At 41.9% G+C, this 17,018-nt stretch overlaps 1 protein-coding gene across 1 annotated transcript; it reads right to left on the reverse strand.

Moving 5' to 3' along the window:
* Positions 1–3,397: 3,397 nt before the first annotated feature.
* Positions 3,398–16,945, reverse strand: LSM3 (LSM3 homolog, U6 small nuclear RNA and mRNA degradation associated). The gene is made up of 4 exons (XM_045989832.1): positions 16,826–16,945; positions 13,926–14,036; positions 11,246–11,341; positions 3,398–3,723 (listed from the first exon to the last, which is right to left on the reverse strand). Exons 1-4 carry the CDS (start codon positions 16,844–16,846, stop codon positions 3,643–3,645), a joined length of 309 nt encoding a protein of 102 aa, XP_045845788.1. The 5' UTR covers positions 16,847–16,945; the 3' UTR covers positions 3,398–3,642.
* Positions 16,946–17,018: the final 73 nt, after the last annotated feature.

The following is a 17,018-nucleotide window of genomic DNA, read 5'->3' on the forward strand; positions in this document are numbered from 1 at the left end:
CCAGTGTTGTCACTGGTTTTCCTGTGACTCAATGACTCATTTAGCATTTATTGAAGACAAACTCTTGGCCAGGTCCCATGCCAGGGGTTGTGGGTACACTGTCCCTGCTCTTAAGCAGCCACCTGTCTGGTGGGGCCGTGTACTTCACTCACATCCTACAAGTATCCCACCTGCTTCAGAGCTCCAAGGACCCCAGTACCTCCACTCAGCCTAATACCGTCCTATGTAGCAGGTCCTACCACACCTAACTCCCACAGGAGACTCCAGCTATCGTCAGGCCTGGTCATGGAATAAGTCTAAGCTCCACCCACGCTGACTTCCCCTCAGGATCCAGGATCTCCTACTAGATTCCAGAGCAATGGCTTCAAATCAGGGTGTCCACTCTAGGGTGTGTTCCAAAAAATTTTACCAGTTATCAAGTAAATTAAAGGAGTCTTTTATCCATAAATTAGGAGACTATAAGTCATCTCTAACAGGCATTTTTTTGTCCTCAGCTCCCATCCACCCTTTCCTCAGGTTCCTTTTAGAGAACTACCCCCTTTACACACAGGCCATAGGGCTCAGGTAGGCTAATCTTGCTTATTTCCAGTATGGGGGTGTAGCTCAGGCCTGTCAGAGCCCTACATTCTCATGACCATGATGACTGGCTGTGGACCTGCACATGAACCAGCTGAGAGTGAGACCACTGCTATTGGCTGGTAGGTTGTAAGCCTGATCTGCTACAGGGTAGCGCTTGTCCATATAGTTCATTGGAACTGAGTGGTAGAAACACCACCTGAGCCTCTTGATTCTGCCAGAATGACTCCTGGAATGTTCAGTTCCTTTCCTGGTTCAACACAGGTGAGCATTGCTCCCCGGCTGGTAAACACTCCCAGTGGAACATTCCTCTCCTGACTATAGGCTAAATGCATTGTGGGTAATAGGTATTTTTGTAATAAAAGGGTGTATGAAACCAGTTTCTCCCTTGGGGTACAGGAAGAGTTTATGCAGATCTTTAAAAAAATCACTATTTGAAATGTATGAAAATTGTCCACTTGTAGCTAATGATTTTAATCTAACTTGAGTTACTTGGGTTTCAATTTGGGCACATTTCATCTCAAAGATAAATGCATGGTCCTATATTTTGTCTGTCCATCTTCCTTTGTAGGAAGCAATGACAATTCATAACAATTTCCTTCAGGAAACCACCAAGACAGGGATCTAGGTATGGCATCTGCTGGAGAGGCTTCCAAAGGAGAGATGGTCAGAAGGCTCCTCTTGAGCTATGTGACACCATGTTGCAGAAATCTCGTCACCAGCTCCAATGACCACAGGATGTCCAGCTGGCTGGAGCTCAGAGTGCTGTGCAGACTGGGAGTCCAAAGCATGGCTCCAGGCTGTGCTCATATTGCATAAGCCCTCAGAGGGCAGCACTGTGCGGCCCTGTAAAAGCCTTCATAAGGGCTGTGTCAGGATGCTGCTTGAGCTGTCCCTGTTGCAGAATGAGTGCTGGCATCAACCCTCCAGGTAGGTAGCAAGAACCACGAAAGGGCTCCCCAAACCCACACTGCCTCCTTTTCCTGTCTGGTAACATGCAAGCGGTTATCCTGCAGCTGATCTTTTAAGGCCCCTCTCCCTGTATCTTAGCAGCCAGGAGGTGGGTGGATGTTTGTTATGCTGCCGCTGAGTCTTACTGGCACATGACGGCAGCAGTGATTTTAAAGGCTAGAAACCTTGGTATGTGAACAACACCCCTCACTGCCAAAAGTTCTAGTATAATCTATCACTCCTAGGAAAAAAGGAGAAAGATGATCAAGAACAGAGTAGAAGTATCCAGGGTCTAATCATGGATATCAGAAGCCACTAAAATAAAAAGTCTTGGAAAGAACTAGAGGGTGTGTCAGAGCAAGAGGACCAGATGGCCAGTCATGTCATGGCTGTGGTGGGCATTAGGTGCAATACACTACCCAGAGCCAGGGGTGTCCACAGCATGCTTGATAGGAGCCCAGCGGATTCACACCTACTGCCCCATGCTAGCTGTGGGACCACAGGCAAGCAACACGAGCTCTTTAAGTTTCAGTGTCTTGTAACATTCTGTAGGAGAGTTGTCATAAAGACTAAATAGGGATACACACACAAACCACTTCTGCCGGGTACACTTTGTTCAATACATTATGGTAATCATCCTAGATCATCATCACCATCATCATCTAGGCAAGAGTTTTACTAGGAAAGGGTGATCCAAAGGATCGGCCATTTGCTACCACCAGAAGCATGGATCCCATTTTTCCCATACTGAACAGGCTAATGTAAACAGGTTACCTCCCAGAATACCGAAGCCCAAGGACAAACTGTGGTGGTAACCAGAAGCAAAGGAAGGTTCTCTCTTGTCTATTCACGTAAGATAAAACCTGTCAGCTTGCCCACCCTTGTCTTCCCCTTTTCCATTAACTTGCGGGGACAAGTACAATAAATAATGAAAATAAAATCTTTTTACACAATGTTTACCAAAAGCTTCCTTCCTGCACATGGCTTAAAATATTGTGCATATTAGCATATTGTGCTGCATAATGGATTAACAAACACACATTCAGCATATTTACAGGCAAGCCATCCACGTATCAGATTTTCTATAGCTCAAAATGGTACAACCTACTAAGTAGAGGATGTCAAGTTCCAAGTCCTGCATGAATAAAGTTTTAGAGACTGCAAAACATACATACTTTCCTCCTTCCCTTTCAAGCATGAAGTGCTGACTGACTGAAGCTAGAAATAAAAAGAGCTTTGTTTTATTGTGCAACTTAGATATGTTGTTGTAGACCTGTCACCATTAACGGCCTGTGATCCAAGAAGGGAAAAATGTTCTGTGAGTCTTAAAATATGGGCAGCATTGGTTGAGGGGACCAAGCTGAACCACACTGGTGTATAACTACCAGAGCCTGACCTTAGAGATCAGTCAGACTGAGCAGAAGTAACAGAAATCATGCTTCGCAGCTCATGGCCACGTTAACATTTACAATGGCATGATACCTCCCCCACAGCTACCCGCCCACTCAACCTGTTCTTTGGGTGCTCTTCTCTGTGCTCTTATGACATCCTATATATGCATTATTATATCAGCACTTATCTCCCTGTCCTCCAATTCTTGGTTTAAAGAACTGCCTACCCAGAGGACTCAAGGAAGGTCACATATTGGCAGAACTGTAGTTTTCAGTACTCCACTTGGTGCCTCAAACCTACTGCATGCACAGATAAATGTGTGCAAATAAAGTCAATGTAAGATGTGTGCTTACTTTAAAGAATTCACAAGACAGGAGACTGCATGAAAAAAAAAATGTATCAAAAAAGGAAACATCAAGTTTAATTTAAAAGAAAAACAAACCCAGAAATTGTCTGAGAAAACAACAGAACAAATTAATTCCTGAAAAAAGAGTTCTGCATCTTGGTGATCACATTTATTGAAAGCATTGGAAAAAAAATTAAAATGCCCATTAGCTTAAGAATTTTTGAGTTATCTGTAATCAACTCATTTCCGGAGTGGAAGAATCCTTGCTCACTTCTTAATATCAAAATTTACGCAGGTTTCTCTTTTGAATGTCTTCTACATTTAAAGAGGCAATCGTACAAAAACTCCCAAATTCCAGACACGATAAATTCTTTGTTTCAGCCAACTCTTAATGGAGGGGCAACTAGTACAACACCATCTCCCCGGACAAAAAGCATCGGAATATTCCGTTTTGTTGACTGGAAGAGGAAAACAAAAACAGAACACATTTATAACAAATACATAGTAGCGTTTTTATTTTTTGAGAAATTTGAAAACAAAACATAAAATAACATAGATTCACCATAACACAAATTGATTTGAAAACCTGACCACTTACTTACCTTTGTAGCACAAAGAACCACTGAATTAACTGTTCACTTGTTTCTTCTGGATGTCAACAATTGGGGCAAAGAGTGGAGCTATCCACCAAAATCCATTCTCTTCCCCTTCCTGGCACACAGCTACATTACTCATGTTCCCCTGCAACCAGGTGCAGCCACAGAACTGGGTTTTAACAAATTGGAAGAAAACACAAGTGACTGACCCATCAATCTTTTATGAATGCCTCTCTGTGGTCTTCCCCACCTGACCAGATGGGACTCAGATAATGAACTCTGGAGATGGCAGGGCCGTAAGACAGAGGAAGCCTGGATCCTTGACTGAGTATGTGGAAGAAAGCTATCATGCTAAACTCAAACTCCACTCAGGACTGTTATATGGGTGAGAAATAAAATTCTGCTGTGCTGAGCCATTAGCTGGTGCTTCCATGTGCACTCACACATGCCGAATGAGTACCTTGGGGGCACTAGCCTACAGGTTGAGTCTTGGGAAGTAAGGAAACAGATAAAGAATATCTGAAATCCTCTTACGCCTTGGCAAAACGTGGGGTACAACTGTTAACTGCGATGACTTGGAAAGTAGTCTAAGGGCCTCCTAAACCTAAAGGTTCTAGGGGAAGAGGTTGAAAGAGCCAAATGTTAGTTGCTGATGCACTCAGCAGGGCCGTGTAAGAGATAAGCCCAGGCAAGACTGAGCTGGTTTTCAAGCAAAGATGACAAGAAATCGGATTCACTGGTTCAAAAAGCCAACTGTCTTTAGATCCCAAATTACAGACAATAAACAAGAACAAAAGCTTTGAGGACCAAGCCCAATAAACCTTTTCGGTTAAACAAACTCGGCCCTCAGGCAAGGATCAGATTAAGGGTGCCGCCTTCCCACCCAAATTTAGGCAAATGGCATAAGGGTCAACATTAATTAGAGGGAAAGGCACAGGGGAAAGAAACTAAATTAGGCATCAGCAGGCCACATACAGGCAAGAACTTTGACTGAGATTACTGGCCCATAGAACTGTCTGGAAGTGAAAAGATCAGACACAGGTGAAGTCCTAAGCTTTCGAGAAATTGCATTCAAAGAAACTAAAGTGGCTAAAAAAGCCCTTGACTGTTTGTCTTCCACCATAAGCAAGAACTTGACTGTGACAACTCTGCAGCCACCACCACTTAGGGTTGCCAGATTTGGCAAACAGAAATACAGACTGCTCAATTAAATTTGAATTCCACATAAATAGAAAAGAATTTTCTTGGTGTAAATATGCTTCAAATGCCACATGGGACACACTTGACCTAAAAGACATCACTTTTACTACCAGGTCAGGAACAACTCTCCAGGGGATTCTGCTCTGTTTCCATTCCAAAGAGAGGTTTTTTTTTGGGGGGGTGGGGGTGGGCAATTATCCTGTCCCTGCTCTGCTACAGAGGATGTGGGAGGAGCAATGGTAATTAATTCATTCTTTTTAGGTTCTAGGAATCTATACCACAAGTGAGCACATGTAGATACCGGCCTCTGCCAGGCAGAAAATATTAGTAAGAGCAGCTGTAGAGAGCAAGATGGAGTCCCTCATGTTGCACAGGGGCCCGCGTCAAGCACTGACAGGAGGAGCTAAGAGGAGTGCAGCTACCCAGTATCACCGACACCAGCACCAGCTTCTGATACCCCAGAACTGATAGCAAGCAGCAGCAGAGGAGGTCTGCAGGGGCCCAAGACTGATTAAATCCCTTCAAAACGGGAGGAATTTTGCAGCAAACTGTCAAGACGCCTCAAACAAGGGCCCTTCCCTCCGTCTGACCCCTTCAAAAGGGCAGCTGCTGCCAGAGGCTCTCTGCCCGACTGATCTCCACACAGAACTGAGAGCCTTCACTGAACATCAGAAGCAGCAAGTGCCGAGAGCTGACCTGGACTAGACGAGCTCTTATCTCCACTGCGCCTCCATAGACTCACTTGGCGTTTGGCTTGTTAACTTCCGGCCCTCTGTGTTATCTTGTTTATTGTGTGGCCTGTCTTGTGCTCTGCTTTGTGTGCGGTGTAAGAGGCCAAGTTAATCGCGGGGTGAAATGTCATTGAGTTTGGAATCCTGAACCTGCTTTATAATTACGTTAACCTTGCTTCGTGACAGAATAAAGCTGACAGTGTGGAGAGACACAACTCGTGTGTCTTCAGTGTACACGTTCATAGCGTGCTCCTGATGACTGTGTTTTCCTAACTTTTTTTAAAATGTAAAAACCGCGTTTTACGAGCTTCTTGGGTACTGGAACTAACATAAAAGGAGAACCCCTCACTAAATTTCTATGCTTACTAGTATGCTAAACTCAAGTACACTTATCTATCACTGAAAAAGTAATCTAACTCTTCCCTGTAACACTCTCTCAGGGCGGTGGCTCTCAATCCTGCATAAAGAATCACCTCTTTACCAGCTCCTAAGACAGTTTCCTAGACTCCAAACCCAGAGTCTCATTTAGGAGTTCAGGGTGTGGCTCATGAGTTTGCATTTCAGACACAGTGGAGGGTGATGCCAGTGCTTCGGCTTTACGGAGCAGACTCTGAGAATCACTCTCTGAGAAACAAGTGTCATATGACTGCTGTTATGAAGCAGTAATTCCTTCTGGTTTCCTTCCACTTGCAAAAGGTACGCTTAGTTCAAGGACAGCAAGTTTAGTGAAAGAGTCCGTGTTCATCAAAATAATTGATATATTTTACTTAAATTTCTTACTCAGTGGTCGTATTTCTGAACTAAAAAGTTCCTTCCCTTCCTGTGGAATCCACTTCAGCTGTAATGATTCTCCATTAATTCAGCGATAGTTTTCTGGAGATTCAGTGAACAGAAATGAACATGGCAGCATTTTTCAAGGCAAGTAGCTTCTACGATTGCCCTTAATGATCCTCATGCTTCCTGGTGTTCACACCCTTGTGAAATCCCCTCCTTTTGAGTATGGGTGAAACTTATGCCTTGCTTCTAACCAACAGAATACTGCAAAGGTAATGGGATGTCACTATCATGATTAGGTTCCATAAGAAAGTTGACTTCCATCTTGCTAGCCAACTCTCTCACTAGGTTTGAAGAAGCAAGCTGCCAAGTAGTGGAGACCCAATGGCAAAAACGGAGGCTTTCAGTCCAACAACCCTCAAGAAAATGAATCCTGCCAACAATGTAAGTGAGATTGGAAGCAGATTCTTCCGCAGCTGAGCCTTTAGATGAGACTCCAGCCCTTGCGTAGCCTCATCAAAGACCCTGAAGCAGAAGACCCAGCTATGCTGTGTCTGGACACCTGACCTATAGAAATCGTGAGGTAATAAATATATGTGCTTTTAAGTTTTTAAGTTTTGGGGTAATCTGTTATGTAGCAATATGCACTCTTAAGACAAAAAGTACTATGCTTATTTAAGTTTGGGAAATACTGCATACTATATACTTTTTTGGAGACAGTACTGCTAATTAGCTTTAACCTAGGCCTATTTTACTGAGCTGTTAGAATTATACATGACGTATATACATGACGTATATAAAATGGATGGCACAGCGCTTGACATACAGCAAGCATTCAGCAAAGGTTACCTCTCCAACCCCTCCCATTTCCACTTGTTTACTGTTAGAGTAAGTTTACCTTATGACAGAATACTTGTCCATATCTAGTGCTATCTCTCTGAAGCTATTGTGCCTAACTGCTCACATTCAAGGCACACACAATTTTTCTATATAGTGGGCACTTTCTAAATTAGATTTTAAAGCACACCGTAGCAGAGACAGAGCATGGTCTGCCAGATCCTAGAGATTTATAGAATAGGCAGTCTACCCATGTTAGCTCAGCTACTCCTGAGCTCCAAAAGAATTAGTGCCATACTGCTAACTTGAAGATATCATTATCCATCAATTCCCTTGTCAACTACTTTGAGCCCCAGGCCCTAATACATATAAATGAACCCAACAGGCTTTGAAGGCAATTAGGCTGGTGTTGGAAAACCTTACCATATCTCTTCCTAGCCGAACCTGGGTTTCCTAGGCTAGAAACTGCTGGCCTCACTGTTACCGGATTAAATGTAGTAAAATCTGTAAATCTTTGGCTCACAGCAATTATTCAACATGTCTTAGTTTCTTTTCCCCCATTTCTCTGTTCTCTTCCTGGATATTTTCCCTCTACTTTTATCTCTTTTTCTGTTCTTAGACTTATTATCTTTTGACTTTACTGTGGTATGAAAGCAAAAAGCATTCACAAGTAACTGTACTTCAAAATTTGAATTTTGATCTTTTCCTGGTCTTAGTAATATGTAGTACAACACTCTCCCATGATGCTGCTGGGCAGTGGCAGCAGCCACAGCTCTCAGTCAGCCATATGATCAAGAGGGTCAACCACCAATACACTTAACAACCATTCTGTTTTTCACTTTCAGTACTTTATTCAATTAACTACATGGATTATGTAACACTTTATTACAAACTAGGCTTTGTGGTAGGTGATTTTGGGCAACTATAGGCTAACATAAGTGTTCTGAGACATTTAAGGTAGGCTAGGCTAAGCTACAATGTTTGGTAGTTGTATTAAATGTATTTTCAACTTAGAATGGGTTTGTCAGGATGTAACCCCACTGTACGTTAAGGAGGATCTATACTTTATCTCTACTAGTCCCCTCCCCCATACTCCTCTAACAATCTGCACCATATACTCATCACCTGTAGCTAACATGGCACTATGGGGAACAGGATGAATAATGTCCTGGGCTCTGCTATCAAACAGCTCACAAGATGAAAAGGCTTATAGAAATGAAGAGTCAGTAAGATCAGTGTCAGCTAAGAGTACCAAGGTTAGACGATCCAACCAAAGGAGGAAATGACCAAAGGAAGAAAGAAGGGGCGGGTGGTCAGAGAAAGTGTCACTGAGGAGTTAGGACTGAGGCAGTTCATGAAACAGGCTTTGCAGGAAAAGAAAAAGGGCAACGTTCCAGTTAGGGGGCACATTATGGGAAAAAAATAGAAGCAGGATTACAGAGGTCACACTCTGAAGACTCGAGCAGACCGCTATGGCCAGAGGAGTCATCAGAGAGGAGACTAGAAAGTTTCAGTCACACTGAGGAGGGTCTTAACCTAGCCTGAACTTGTGCTTTGCTCTATAGGCCACAGAAAGCTTTAAATGTCTCTAAGCATGAGTGTAACAAATGGAAGCATTATGTGAGACAATTACTTGGGCAGTCAGTTGTGCATGGGCTGAAATGGAGGTGGACATAAAGGGAAATGCCTGAGCTAGAGTCATGGCAATAGGAAAGAAAATGACACATTTAAATCAGCATGAAGGAAGAATCAACTAATTAGTTATTGATCAGTGTGACTGACAGAGAGAAGTCCAAGAAAATTCTGCAATTTATGGTCTAAACAGTAGAAAATCGTGAACAGAATAGGGAATCGAGAATGACCTTGTTTTGAAGGTGAAGAACACCAGCAATTTAGCTTTAGATGCACTGAGTTCAAGATAACATCAAAAGGGAAAATATTTTCGGTTAGAATACTGGATATGAAAGAGTGAAGATCAGAAAAGGAAAGAAATTACAGACACAGATTTATCCACAATCATAATGGCCACCAATCACCACATGCCAGAGTTTTACACATACCGAATTTAGTGCATGTTGTTGTAATCCTGGGAGGTGGGCATAGTTGTCATTTTACAGAAGCCTGCAAAGCTTACGAAGTTTCTCTAACTTGCCCAAGGTCATGAAACTAATCACCAGCAGCAAAAATTTGAGCCTAGATCTGTGAAGAGACCAAGCTTTGGTGCTGTACTGATTACTGGAATGGACTCCTGGCTTATCACATAGGATAGTGACTAAATGATGGGTCTGAGGGGAAAAAAATGTAGATCAAAATTTAAAAGTCCATGTTTACAGGAAGAAAGGAAGAAAATTTGTAAAGGAGCCAGCAGTGGTTGAAGACAGAAAGAAAGCCAGATAAAGTAGACCTACAAAAACCAACAAACGCTAACAAATGAACACGTACTATGTGCCTATTGCTAATCTAAAGGCTTTTCACGTAACCTCTCAATGAATCCTAAATAGCTGTATAAAGTAGGTCCTATTACCAACTCCATTTTATAGGTAAGGACACTTGTCACAGACAGGTTGGGTAGTGTGATACAATTAAATAGCTGGTCTGCGAGGGAGTCAAGATTTAAATCCAGTCCTACAATCTCAGTCTACATTTTAAACCACTACGCTCTAGGAGTATCAAACTGGCTTCCCAATACTTAGAAGACGTAAGTGTAATTTTCTTCTTTTATATTGAACAATGAAATATGCCAACATTCAGAAAATCTGCATAACTACACAAACTGATATTTTCCAAATGATAAGTGCCATGCCTGATGTTACAGAATCCTGCATTGTAACAAATCTGCTGAAAGGACGAAGGTAGACCAATGAATTTGCATATAATAAGAGTATGAGAAGTTCACTGATAATGGTCTCAGATGCCACAATGCAACTAACTTTTTTTTTTTTTTTCAAGATTTTATTTATTTTGTCAGAGAGAGAGAGCGAGCAAGCGTGCACACAAGCAGGGGGAGTGGCAGGCAAAGGGAGAGAAAGCAGCCTTCTCACTGAGCAGGGAGCCCAACGCAGGCCTCGATCCCAGGACCCTGGGATCATGACCTGAGGCGGAGGCTTAACCCACTGAGTCACCCAGGCATCTGGCATCTAACCTTTAAGAAACTACCACTTGTTGAGTTTTAACGTAGCATCAAAGGCGAATATCCACAAAAAATACTCCTCTTTTTCCTAACTACCTCTCCGCGAGGCTGTAATTTTCTTCAACAGTAACATATCATAACAGATTAAATGCAGAGAAAGGTATGAGAATCTAGATGTCATCAAATAAGCCAGGCATGAAAGAAATTTGCAAACAGGTAAAATAAAGATGCTTCTCACCATTTTTAGTAGTTATTGTTAAACAAGAATGTGACTTATGCTAACATGTAATAGGCTTACTATTAATTTTAAGGAGTATTTTTAGAATTTTAGTTTTTATAGCTCAGATCCATATCAAACATTAACAACATTGTCCAGCATTACTCTCATATATTAGCATACATAGGCATCTTACACTCTCATGTATCCATGAATCCTGGCAACCCTATGAGGTAGTGGTAGTATTCCCACTTAAGAATGAGGAAATTAAATCTCCCAAGTTAATTTCCTGGCCCAGTGTATCCTAGATAGGACATGGCCAGACCAGTACTAGAAACCAGGTCTGTCTGACTCCAAAGCTTTCACTTTTGATTGCTATCCTTTACTGAGCCCTATTAGGTATCAAATCACGACAGGCTTCCTGTAAGTGGGAAGCTGCTGGAGACTAAGAACAACTGACATTTTAAAAGTGAGGAACAGAACTGCATGACTTACTTTATATATCTCTTCATATGTTTCCTCATCAATTTCTATAGTAGTCACAGTTTCTTCCACATCTCCCAGTATCATATTTAAATGCTGATCATAAGCCTGAAGTGGAAAGGTGAGGGACCAAGAAATTTAATAATCAAATTAAGAAACTATGAACAGGTCTTCTGCACAATACTTATACCACAAACTTTTATTTGCAAGCAAAGAATAACTCTGCTAGTAATATACTGTTTCTTCACAAATCATTTCCAGTGATAATTTAACTAACCAGATAAAAGTACAAAGCTGTTTATATGAGTTTACGCAAAATAACTTGATATTACTTTTTTTTAAAGTATCCACCTTACTGGTCATCCAAGGCAATCACATCATTTGTAATATTTAATTATGAAAAAAGGGAAATTCATCACTTTTCAGTAGACTTCTTTCAATTCTCTCTGTAACAGCATGACAGGAAAGAGACAGTAAACAAAATTCTTTAACTGCTAAGACGATGGCACTGCAGTCTCCCAGGGGCACAGGATACTGCCTTTCAACCCTCCCTGTCCTAAACACCACCATGTAAAGTAAGTAGAGCAACACCCTGCTCACAGAAAATCTAGCCAAAATAAATTGTGTTTGGCACTTGTGGGCTCAATCAATAAATGCTGCAATTCTGATATCCAGGGATGTCCTCAATCCAAACTCCAAAGCTCATGTATTTTACTGAAAGGTTAAACTCCAGGGGCCTTATTCAGAACCCACTGAGGCTTACGTGTAACAGTGTTAAATGGCTGACCAGACTGTATGAAAATAAAAGTAGTCAATCAGCCACATGGGGAACTGGTAGCAAAGCACACTAACAAGAGCAAACATCTATACGAGAGCTAGAAAACACACACACAAGTTTGAGGGCCATTCAGTATAGAGGTAATCAAGTCTAGCAGAGAACAGAAGAAGCCTCTGAGAGCTCAGACAACATAACAGACCGGGGGTGCCTGTCCACCTGCCACTGGCCCACATGATTAAGTGCTATACTATTTTTCTTGGCAAAATTGCCACTATTCCATTTCCGGGGGTCCCTCTTCTCGTAAAGCTAGCTGTGTATTAAGGCTGCTGTCTCCCTAGGTCCCTACTTCCTCTCCAAGTACAGGAGGTCCTTCACTTTAGGTTTCACGGAAAGTAGAATCAAAAGTACTTAAAGAGTAGGGCTGCAGTCAAAAGGCCTAGTTCATATTCTGGCCCTTCCTTACTGGCTGTTAAACTTTAAACAGGTAACTTCACCTTTCTGAGCCTGAGCTTCTTCAAATGCAAAACAGGATTAATAAGTATCTATCCTCACAGAATTGCTCTAAAGGTTAAATGAGGTATTACATACAAAACACTTACTTACTTTTTAAAAAATTATTTCATTCAAGGGGCGCCTGCGTGGCTCAGTGGGTTAAAGCCTCTGCCCTCGGCTCAGGTCATGATCCCAGGGTCTTGGGATTGAGCCCCACATCAGGCTCCCTGCTCAGCAGTGAGCCTGCTTCCCCCTTTCTCTCTGCCTGCCTCTCTGCCTACTTGTGATCTGTCTGTCAAATAAAATCAATCTTAAAAAAAAAATATTTCATTCATTTATTTGAGAGAAGAGCAGGAAGAGAAGCAGAAGGAAAGGGACAGACTCTATGCTGAATGTGGAGCCTGAGGTGTGGCTCAATCCCATGACCCTGAGATCATGACCTGAGACAAAATCAAGAGTCCAACGCTTAACTGACTGAGCCACTCGGGTGCCCCCATACAAAACATTTATAATAAATGCACTTGGCCATGTAATTAATGCTCAATAAATACTAGCTATTTTAAATCACTTTAAGGTAGAATGGCAGTAATAAAAACAATATACTCAGGAATAGAACAAGTTGTCAAGAAAGGGCAAAACGTTCAGTATACTCTCTTTTGAATAAATAGTGCCACTTCAAAGGACCAAACCTGTAGAAATATTTGTGGATATACACAAAGAAATATGTATAAAGATACATACTGCAGCATTATTTATAGTAGCAAGAAATAGAAAACAGTCTTAAAAACCCACTATTACTATACAGAATTCTATGCTGTCATTAAAAATAAAGATTTATATACACTCATGATCAATAATCTCCAAGAAAGATTAAGTGAAAAAGAAAGGTGCTCAAAAACATGTATAGTAAGATCCATTTTTATTTAGAGGTGGTGTATACAGTGCATATATATGCATGTGATCACATATATATGTATATTTGTGTAAATATACAGAAATGATCTGAAAGACCACAGACCTGATTTTTAAGTTAGCAAAAGAAAAAATGGGATTATAGCTTTCACTCTATGTACTTCTATGCTATTTAATTTTTGTCATAAGAAAACAAAGATTTATGTACATGTCAGTAACTGAAAGAACACTGAAGTAAGAATGGAGAGTAAATGCTATTTACAAATAAACAGAAGGAAAGGAATGAAAATGTTCTTTAATAAATACATCATTTCTGTGAGGGGAAAACACGTTAAAAACATGAACAAAATGCAGTTCCATTTGGCTTGTACAAATATGGATGACCTACCTTTCTCTTATCTACACTCAAAATACTCCTCCACACTGGACAGTGTATTTCAAAGGGGTAGGGTTAGTAAGGGATGACAAGGAAATAATCTGATTTCAAGGTAATTTAATAAATTTACTTACATGTAATCTGCCTCGAAGCTCTCTGTCATTTCTCATTTTCACATAAATTCGCTCATCCAGGCTGAGCCTGATGAGATCCAGGGGCTCTTCTACGGTGTTGGTGGTTTGTTGCTGATGAAAGAAACAGGCTTAGTAATACAGAACTAGAGAGTGCAGTGTTCAAATCATTGCTATACTGTGTGACTGTGGGCAAGTTACTTGACCCCTGTATGCCTCAGTCTCCGAATATGTAAAATGTGAGTAATAATAGTGCCAATCTAATACTGTTGTTGTGAGGCTTAAATGACATGTATGAAGGCTTAGAACAGAGCCTGGATCATAGTAAGTGCTGGATAAATGAAGGCTGAAACATACATACACAGGAAGCAGTTATATGGCAAAATAATCATCACTGTATTTGTTCCCTCAAAATCCAAACTGCCTAATCCAATTTCAGTTATAGGAAGTTACTCTCTGGGACTTTAACCTTACCTCAAATATCACTTAGTGATTTGAAAAACATCCACTTAATGATTATCACACACACTAGTGAGAATGCTAAGGAAACATGAATGTTTGAGGGAAGATTATGGGTTCAGTTTGGGTCAGGTTGAGTTTAGGGTACCAAGTGGCCACAAGATGAATATATAGAATACCAGATGAAGGCACTAGCTTTGAAGTCAGGCAGTATGGGTTCAACTCCTGAATCTGATACTTGTATGAATTCGAACCTGTATTACCAATTACTTAATTTATGAGACAGTACGTGCTGTCACTTACAGAGGGGTAGAGGCAAAGTCAGAATCTTTTTTTTTTTTTTTAAAGACTTTATTTATTTATTTATTTGACAGACAGAGATCACAAGTAGGCAGAGAGGCAGGCAGAGAGAGAGAGAGAGGAGGAAGCAGCCTTCTGCTGAGCAGAGAGCCCGATGTGGGGCTCCATCCCAAGACCCTGAGATCATGACCTGAACCGAAGGCAGAGGCTTTAACCCACTGAGCCACCCAAGCGCCCCCAAAGTCAGAATCTTAAGCAGGGTCCACTCCAGTGCACAGCTCCATATGCAGCTTGACCTCACCACCCTGAACCAAAATCAGGAATCAAATGCTTAACCAACTGAGCCACCCAGACACCCTGTGATACTTATGCATTCAGATGAAAAATCATGCCATCTCTAATTACTAGCTTCCCTGTTAGTAAAATGAGGAAGCCATGTCTTCCCTTTGTATCTTGTGAGTGTAGAATGAGCTAATATATTAAATCAACATATTTAATGTATTTAAAATAGTACCTGGCAATCTGAGAGTATTTAGAAATGGTTCTTGTTATTAACAATTAAAGAACTGTGACAGATCAGGGCTAAGATGACTTTGAGTCATCCAAATGCAAGGGATGGTTGAAGCCAGCAGTTGATAAGATTATTCAAGGAGAGCTTCTTCAGTGAGTACGTTAGGCTAGTGGAGGTATGTGACTGAATGCTACAGGCTCTACAGCTTAAAAAGCTAGATTGGGGTGTGTGTGTGGGGGGGGCAAAGTGGTTCCCACTCCCAGTTAAACAGGTGTTTGTTAAGGAAGAGCTAACCAACTACTAGATGATGGACAGGTCGGTCCCTGCCCTCAAGGAGTTCATTCTAGTGGGGAGAGGCATATTAACAAATATTCAGTAATACTACAAGATACAAACCACAGAGCCCTAGTGCTCCTTTGGGCTTAGTCTAGAATGCCCACTAGCTACATCTCTTCCTCCTGTAGCTTTAAATACTGCCATTTCAAAGGATTAACCAATTCATCTGTTCAGTAAATTATTTGTGCAGTGTTTTCAGCACTGTTCTAAACAGGATGGTCAGGACGGTGCCCAAAACTCCTGTTCTTAAAGAACTCATATTCTGGGTGCCTGGATTCAGTAGGCTACGGATCTGCCTTCAGCTCAGCTCATGATCGCAGGTCCTGGGATCATGACCCACCACCTGCTCCCTGCTCAGTGGGGAGTCAGCTTCTCTCTCTCCCTGTGCCCCTACCCCTGCTGTGCTCTAACAAGTAAAATCTTTAAAAATTAAAAAAAAAAAAAAAGAAAGAAAAAAGAAAAAGAACTCTCATTCTGGAAGGGAAGATAAGACACTGAATAACGAAGAGTAAAATATTTAATATTAATAATATGTTATGAAGAAAAATCAAGGCGATTAAGAAAGAGTGCTGTTTTACGTAGGCGGCTACATGAGTCCTGCTTGAGGCTGAGATTTCAGGAGAAAGCTTAAGTTGTGGCCTGACCCACAGATATATCTGAGGAAAAGGATTTTGGGGAAAAGAAGAGCAGATGAGAACACCTGTAGGACCATCAACTTATTTTATATACCGGTTCCTTGCTTGTTTTCCTCATACCACATCACCGTTCCTACCTGTCGCACATGTTTCTATTATCTGCCCTTCCCCAGAATGTAAGCTCCAAGTGGGGACAGGGATGTTCGTCAATGCCGGTGTCTCTGGTGCACAGAGCGGTATCTAACCACATAAAGCCGATGTTTACTACGTATCCGTAGGATAAATGAAACTGCTGCGCTGAATGATCGTAACTAGTAAGCTTTATTATCACGCTTTCTATCACAATCTGTAAGGCAGGCAGGGATAATCATTCTCATCCTGCAGACGAAGATGAGATTCAAGAGAAAGGAAGTAAACAGCATAAAGAATAACTAGTTTCAGGCGGGCTTCGAAAAGGAAAACATCTCAGGGCCTGAGACAGAATTCGGAGGGGGCGCGGTTACCAAGAGGCAGCTTAAAGCCGTGATAACCCAGAAACAGGAGGCATGACAGGCCACCTTCCGGTGAGGCTGGAGAAGGCAGCCCTGGTACGCAAAGCCCAGCGGGGCCAGGACCCGTAGTGGAGAAGTCCTCCTGGAGCGAGCGCCTCAGAACTCACTCACCTGGTCCACGTCGTCCGCCATGTTTCAAACCCTGCGCCCTTTCCCGCCTCTCGCGGGAGTACGCGAGCCCCTCGTTATTGTCTCCGGAAATGCGAAAATGCAATGCGACGGAAGGAGAACATATTGCTACGCGCCGTCTTGCTTCGTAGGGTTTGTATTGGTCATTTGAGGCTGGGCGGAGCTTCATGTGCTT

The sequence above is a fragment of the Meles meles genome, chromosome 20, assembly GCF_922984935.1.
Source record: "Meles meles chromosome 20, mMelMel3.1 paternal haplotype, whole genome shotgun sequence".
Lineage (NCBI taxonomy): Eukaryota > Metazoa > Chordata > Mammalia > Carnivora > Mustelidae > Meles > Meles meles.